The 7,803-nt window shown below is 43.2% G+C and overlaps 1 protein-coding gene across 2 annotated transcripts; it reads left to right on the plus strand.

Moving 5' to 3' along the window:
* The first annotated feature begins 58 nt into the window (after positions 1 to 58).
* On the plus strand, positions 59 to 6,852 carry slc25a27 (solute carrier family 25 member 27). 2 transcript variants are annotated; one of them, XM_080533956.1, is made up of 9 exons: positions 59 to 281; positions 922 to 1,113; positions 1,812 to 1,893; positions 2,511 to 2,633; positions 4,728 to 4,840; positions 5,169 to 5,253; positions 5,416 to 5,508; positions 6,011 to 6,113; positions 6,237 to 6,852. In XM_080533956.1, the coding sequence occupies exons 1-9, from the start codon at positions 188 to 190 to the stop codon at positions 6,306 to 6,308; spliced, it is 957 nt and encodes a 318-aa protein (XP_080390082.1). In that variant the 5' UTR covers positions 59 to 187; the 3' UTR covers positions 6,309 to 6,852. The 2 variants fall into 2 exon arrangements, with proteins under 2 accessions (XP_080390082.1, XP_080390081.1); XM_080533955.1 differs by having other exon boundaries at positions 6,281 to 6,852.
* Positions 6,853 to 7,803: the final 951 nt, after the last annotated feature.

The following is a 7,803-nucleotide window of genomic DNA, read 5'->3' on the forward strand; positions in this document are numbered from 1 at the left end:
TTCCTGTTCTCAATTACAGCGTGGTTAAAGGTCCTTGTGCTCTGGGACAAGTTAAACCACCGTACAGCTATCTTCCGTTGTATAATAGCCACGTTGATAGCAGGTGTTGGTTCTAGGATGTGAAGCGCCGCATTGTAACGGAGTAGGAGCTCTACCGAGAAACTGCTACACGTGAACAGCACTCGAAATGGGACTACTACAAGAACAGCCCTCTGCCCCGCAATGGCCACGGGTTTCAAAGTTCATCCTGTCAGCGTGTGCAGCCACTGTTGCAGAAATGGGTATGGCTGCAGATCTCCAATAGTTATAACTACTGTAGCCTCTTATTAATGCAATGTCTGTTGTCGTACAGGATTACTATAGTAAGAGTTTGCAACAATCAATGTTTTACTGTGAGTCATTCATGGCTGTTGGCTGTGTCTGTTCGTAACACTGTGTCATGAACTGTATTACATAGCTACATGCATGCATTGAAAAGTGTCAGTGGCCCTATACGAATATTTTACTGGAAGAATCTTGAGGTGATCACACGTGACATAATTGGAGTGGCCACAGCAAGCCACTGCATTGCTTTCATACTGTAGTAGGGGGCACTATCAAGCCAGATAGTGATTTAAGGATTAGCAGGAAGGAATGCAAAGTATTTGAATCAGTGGAGGCTGGTGGAGGTAGAAATCAGAGGATGGGCACATTGTAATGGAATGAGGAATGGCACATGTGTTTCATGGTGAATGGTACATGTGTTTAATACCCTTCCTTATTCCATTCCATGCATTACAATGAGCCCTTCCTAGGATTTCTACCTCCGTCAGCCTCCACTGGAAGGAAGGATGCATTTCTTCAAGGGTATTCAAATAGGACCTGGTGTTGTCTTCGTTTTCTCATCTCTGAGTGGTTTCTCCCTGTGTAACGTTCCTCTAGTGACGTTTCCTCTGGACCTGACTAAGACCAGGCTGCAGGTCCAGGGTGAGGCGGCCCTCAGGCAGCAGGGGAGCAGAGGGGCTGGTCCTACGGCCTACAGGGGGATGCTGGGCACTGCCCTGGGGATCGTACGTGAAGAGGGTCCCCTGAAGCTGTGGCAGGGAGCCACACCAGCTGTGTATAGACATATAGGTACAGTAGCCCAAATACCAGACTGGCTACGAGTGTGTGTGCATGTGCATGTGCATGTGCATGTGCATGTGCATGTGCATGTGCATGTGTGGGTGGGTGGGTGGGACTGAACATGGGGCTACAATTGTGAGAGGTGAATTATGCTCTATGCTTCTCTAGACCAAAGGCTCAGTCTTTAGGTGGTAGAGCATTCGCCTCTCAATATAGGAGAACTGTGTTCAATCACCTTTTTTCCCCACACTTTTCATGATACAATAATAATGTCACAGTGCATAAAATAAAAGATACATACCAGAACGATTGGAAAAGAGTATTTGAGCAGCTCTTGTGTCTGGCTGTTGCTACTACTGTACTAGGCTATATGTTGTTGTTCCAGTGTACTCTGGAGTGTGTATGGATGTACGTTGTTATTCCAGTGTACTCAGAAGTGTGTATGGATGTATGTTGTTATTCCAATGTACTCTGGAGTGTGTATGGATGTGTATGTTGTTATTCCAATGTACTCTGGAGTGTGTATGGATGTATTTTGTTATCCAAGTGTACTCAGGAGTTCGTATGTATGTATGTTATTATTCCAGTGTGTTCAGGAGTGTGTATGGATATGTAGGTTGTTATTCCAGGGTACTCAGGAGTGGGTATCGATGTTGTTATTCCAGTATACTCAGGAGTGTGTATGGATGTGTATTTTGTTATTCCAGTGTACTCAGGAGTGCGTATGGTGGCCTATGAGCAGCTTCGGGAGGCGCTGGGAAGGTCTGAAGACAACAGCTTTCCACTCTGGTGAGAACAGCTCAGTGGTGGAGCTACCGTAGTCACCCCTGTTCCTAGACATTTCTTACATGTTACATTTTAATCATTTAGCAGACGGAATATAATATATTTTAACCATTAAGCAGACTGTATAACCCTGAATAAGTGACATGGGATGTGTGCAAACCCTATTTAGGCTAACAATAGTTGTCCCAAAGGTCCACGGGAGTGTGTGACAGTTAATAAAATAACTGAAACATTGTGAAACCCATGTCCTCCTCCTTCCCTGACTTTTCCTGAATGTCTGTTTTTAACATAATAGCATTGCTACAATTTCTAAATTGCTTCACATTTGGCCGCATGTTGATGTTTTTTACAGTAGTCTGTGTTCAATATGTTATTTTAAATTTGTGAGCTCTTTAAAATACAAAATGTGGTATTGTAATGGTTCTTAAGTCCTGACTACACCATTCCATGGTATTGATCTAATTCAATGATTACACAGTTACTCTATCGTCAACAAATGGACGATTCCAGATATTACCCTGGGGACTTTTATTAGTAATAATGACCCGGGGCTTCTAGTGTTAAATACATGGAGTCAGCCTGATGGCTACATTCACTTTGTTGTCTGGTGTCCTCCTCAGGAAGGCAGTGGTGGGGGGAATGGTGGCGGGGGCTCTGGGTCAGTTCATGGCCAGCCCCACTGACCTGGTCAAGGTACAGATGCAGATGGAGGGCAGACGCAGACTGGAGGGCAAGCCACCTCGGTGTGTGTGTGTGTGTGTGTGTGTGTGTGTGTGTGGGGGGGGGGGGGGTAGTAAGGCTTCCCCTTTCCTGACCTCAAACGCTTGTCTCACTTTCATGTTATGTGTGAATCCCTACAAGAGTAGTTTACATTTTACATTTACCTTTTTGGCATTTAGCAGACGTCTTTATCCAAAGCGACTTATCGACAACACTTGTACAGTTGCAATCAAAGTTATTCAACCCCCACTGCATTAGGTTTATTGGCAAAATATACAATTTCTCAGCTGTTTGCAATAAACAAATTACACAAGAACTGTTTAAGTAGTTCAATGAAACTAATATTACACAGGATTTTATCCAAATTCAACACAAAATGCTACTTTTAATGACTACTGCAGTCTCAAAATTATTCAACCCCTTCATGACAAGCATCTTCAGTACTTAGTAGAGCACCCTTTTGCTATTATAACCTGCTGCAAACTTGATGCATAGCCAGACACCAGCTTCTGACAGCATTGATCATAAATCTTAGCCCATTCCTCAATCTTAGCCCAACTTCCTCCAGTTGTGGCCTCCAGTAATATTCTTGGGTTTGCGTTCTCCAACTGCCTTCTTCAAATCCCACCAGATTTGTTATGGGGTTCACGTCAGGCGACTGTGACGGCCACTCTAGAATCTTATTCTGAAACCAAGCATTGGTAGGATCATTGTCCTGTTGGAAGGTTTATAAAAAAAACGAAGACTGTCAATGGCCCCTGGCCTGAGCTAGGTTACTCTTCCTGCTACAACTGGTGAACCGATGATTCACTTGCTTAGTCAAATGTATTGATTGTAAGTCGCTTTGGAATAAGGCGTCTGCTAAATGCCAAAAAAGTAAATGTAAATGAGGTCCAATGACGCCCAAGCTTCAGTTTCCTCACAGACGGCATGACGTTTTTTTCCTAAGATTTCCTGATACTTGACTGAATCCATCGTGCCCTCCTCACACTGCAGGTTTCCAGTGCCAGAGGCAGCAAAGCCGCCCAGAGCATCACTGAGCCACTGCCATGCTTCACTGTAGGCAGGGTGTTCATTTCAGCATATGCTTCATTCTTGTTCCTCCAGACATACCGCTGATCCATAGGCCGGAAAAGTTCCAGTTTTGTTTCATCGCTTCACAGAACAGAATTCCAAAACTTCTGTGGCTTATTTATATGGTTTTGAGCATATTGGAGCCGACTTTTCTTAGTGGTCTACGTCTTGGAGTCCGGGCATGGAGCCCTTCAGTGTGTAGTATGCGTTTTACTGTGCAAACTGAAACCTCAGTGCCTGCTGCCAACAGGTCTTGCTGGGTTTTATGAGCACTTGCCTCCTCAGGAATCTGGAGGCAGCCGCTGATAGCTTCCTCTTTCTGTCACATCCAGATAGTGTCGCCACTGTTAACTTTGAACTTGGGAACTATGCTTCCAACTGCATCTCTCGGAACATTCAGTGCTTTTGCTATCTTTTTGTATCCCTTTCCTTGTTTCTGCAAGGCAATGATCTCTTCTCTGAACTTGTTGGACAATTCTTTAGAATATTTCTAACATGCAATCAAACGTCACTCTCAACAAACCCCTAGCCAGTCCAGGTATTTATGTTTTCTATCTCAAGCACACCTGAACTAATGAAGCCCTTGATTAGTTGCACCAGGTGTGCTTGAAACAGGGGGTTGGGTAATTTTGAGACTGCAGTAGTGATTTAAAAGTAGCATTTCATGTTGAATTTAAAATAAAAAAATAAAAAAATAAAAATATGGTAATATTAGTTTTATTGAACTATTTAAACTGTTCTTGTCTACTTTGTTTATTGCAAACAGCTGAAAAAAGGAACATGTTGCCAATAAGCCTAATATGCAATTGGGGTTGAATACTTTTTTATTGCAACTGTAAGTTACATTTGTCTAAGTAAGTGAGTAGCTGCTGCATAAGAAACAGCTAATGGGGATCCTAATAAACTGCAGTAAATATTTGAACCATACTTAATCCTTAACATTCAACTCATGTTGTCATAAAGCAGAAACAGCCTTCAAATGTGATCTTGGAATAACAGTTCCTCCTATTTCTCCATATGGACTCTTCTGGCCCCTGTTACAGAGTGCATGGAGTGTACCACGCCTTCCTGAAGATCATGGCAGAGGGGGGGGTCCGGGGCCTGTGGGCAGGATGGGTACCCAACGTCCAGAGAGCGGCTTTAGTCAACCTAGGAGGTATGTGTGCCGTTGTGTTTAATAATAATACAGTTACATTACATTTTAACAGACGCTTTTATCCAAAGCGACTTACAATTAGAGATTAAAGGGACTCCATCTCCCTGGAGTAATTTAGGGCTAAGTGCCTTACTCAAGGGCACACTAGTGGTGGTGTTCCCATGTGAGATTTGTACTCATGACCTTCTGATCACCGGTCCAACTCACTATCCACTAGGCCACCACTAGCCTTAATAATGTGGCATATAGTTGAAAGAATGCAAACAATAAAATGTACTCTCTCATATATAAATATATGGATTGGATCTCACTAATTTGTCTTCATTAGATCTGACCACATATGACACTGTGAAGCACTTTCTACTGAGAAATACCTCCCTACAGGACAACAGCCTTTGCCATGGGTTAGCAAGGTGAGACTGCACAGAGAACACAAATACTGGATAATATGTCCCTGTATCTCTGTTTACTAAAAAGCTTTTTCCCACCCAAAACATGACACTGAACAAGATGTCTTTTTTTAATATATACATGTATATATATATATATATGTAATATTTCTCTCCTTCACAAAGCACTTGTTCAGGCCTGGTTGCTGCTACCATGGGAACTCCTGCTGATGTGATCAAAACCAGAATTATGAACCAGCCCAGAGATATGAGTGGCAGGTGAGTCAGCCAATAATAGGACACAGAGTCGAGAGTCAATGGACACAGATAGTGTGGCATATCGCAATTTATTATGAAGAGAGACTGTGGTAAAATGCAGTAAATACAGATATCAGAAATGTTCTAGAAGCAATTGTTGGTACTGTATGCACAGTAACAGATAACGTTCTGTTCTGAGGCATACCAATCATCCTTCCTATAAACTACAATTCTTCTTTAGAAAATGTACAGACGCCTACATCTTACAGCTTACATCTGGATCAAGTGATCCAAACAGTCACAAAAGAGGCATATGTGCCTTACACATTCATGTTTCCACAGGGGCGTGGTCTATCACCATGTCCCACAGTGCACACATTATGACCATGTCGGCATGGGTTTGAATCCAGCCCGTGGCCTTCTCTTCCATACTTTCCTGTCTCTCTCCACTCTCTATCCAATACAGATGAAAACATTTGAGAGTGGGACTGGCCCACTCAAAAAACCCTTAATGTTTCCACAGGGGCCTTTTGTACAAGTCATCCCTAGACTGTCTGGTCCAGTCTGTGAAGGGAGAGGGGTTCACATCCCTTTACAAAGGCTTCCTCCCTACCTGGATGAGAATGGTTTGTTCTGTTTGTTCTACACTGTCGGTTTGGTCAAAGGCGAATACATTCACAGTATATATGTAGGATTAATTCACAGCATGCTGAACGTTCACACTGGCCTTGCTATCTCTTGTATTGCAGGCCCCCTGGTCCATGACGTTCTGGCTCACATTTGAACAAATCAGAAGGACAATGGGCGTCAGCTCCTTCTGAAACCAGTGTGGACTCAGTCATACTGTCTTTGGAGGGTAGACGTTGGCTTTTTTTAAAGAGCTTTTTTTCTGACGTCAACTGATTTTCGGGGGGCATTTTTGGGTCTTCCCAAGGGCATTGTCAGTCACGGATGGAAAAACTCACGTAGTGTAGTTTGAAGATGGGTCTTTGAAGTTTGAAACCCTATAGACTCCTCTAGCTGTTTGAGCTAGTGCTAAGGCTGTTTCAAATCGCATACTAACATACTATTTCATAGCCCTAGTGAGTATGTTGTGGCTGGATATAGTATAGTATAGTACACCAGGATGACGCACTGCCTTCACAAAAAAATGCAATCTGGGACTATGACAGCATATGAACATAGCCCAAGTGTTCTCACTGCCACAAAAGGTGCCATAGCAACAAAACAGGCCTGTGCCGGTATTTACTTGCCTCTCAAAAGGATAATGTTTTTACACATGCTTAAATACTGTATTGAGTTTATTAGTTGTATGTTCGAAGCTTAACAACAACAACAACAACTTAATAACGAAATAAAGTCAACAACAACAAATCTCACTATTCTGTGTGTTCTAATGTTAGTAACATTGTAGTATGGCACTTGAAAAGGTCCCTATACCTTCAGATACACTGCAAAGTAGGTGGCATAGTCAAGTGTCTCTGTGTCTCTCTGTAGTACCAATATTCCGGAACAGAGATGTGGCTATATCACCCATCTACCATCGGGTCAGAGCAGGGGAACATGTGGTTGGACACGTGTGTTTGCCTTTGGAGTCGGCTATTTGTGTCTGTCAACATGTGGACCAAAGAGGTGTCAATGAAAGTCAAGGAAACCATATCAAAATAAGCCTGGATATTCCTTCAGCGTTATTGATGGAATACCCCCCAGGTAGGGAGTTTGATCTCCCGTTGTGTAATGGAAACCATTTCTCCACACAGGAGTTAATGCCATGATGAGGGTTTACTGCCCCCCCAAAAAGAGGAAGAAAGCTTGGGCAAGGGAATGTCCAGTGTTGAATTTTACACACACCCACACAGGAGTTAAAGCTATGATGAGGAGATTACAGCCCCAAAAAAAGAGGAAGAAAGCTTGGGCAAGGGAATGTCCAGTGTTGAATTTTACACACACCCACACAGGAGTTAAAGCTATGATGAGGAGATTACAGCCCCAACAAAAGAGGAAGAAAGCTTGGGCAAGGGAATGTCCAGGGTTAAATGTATACACATGCTGTGGGAACCCGCTCACTTGACCAGGGGAAATTGTACACACAGAGCTAGAGAGATGAGGAGACAGTGGTCATCTTTAGGCGCTTTGACATATTTATTCCTATCAGGAAGGTCTGTCGGGGCACTGCCCACTCAAGAAGACGGCAGAGCCATAACAGAAAATCACATATCACACTTCAGGGCAGGGAACTTAGATGTCGGGGGAAAGGTTACTTAATGGGGAAGGGGCGATGTCTCACTCATCGGGGAAAAAGTATATATCATTCAC

Source organism: Nansenia antarctica (assembly GCF_963989245.1).
Source record: "Nansenia antarctica genome assembly, chromosome: 1".
Classification (NCBI taxonomy): Eukaryota; Metazoa; Chordata; class Actinopteri; order Argentiniformes; family Microstomatidae; genus Nansenia; species Nansenia antarctica.

Coding starts and splice junctions, on each gene's coding strand:
- slc25a27 (XM_080533955.1), top strand. CDS start 188: ATGGGACTACTACAAGAACAGCCCTCTGCCCCGCAATGGCCACGGGTT. Junction 4,841..5,168: donor GGCTTTAGTCAACCTAGGAG/GTATGTGTGCCG, acceptor TGTCTTCATTAG/ATCTGACCACATATGACACT. Junction 5,254..5,415: donor CTTTGCCATGGGTTAGCAAG/GTGAGACTGCAC, acceptor TCCTTCACAAAG/CACTTGTTCAGGCCTGGTTG.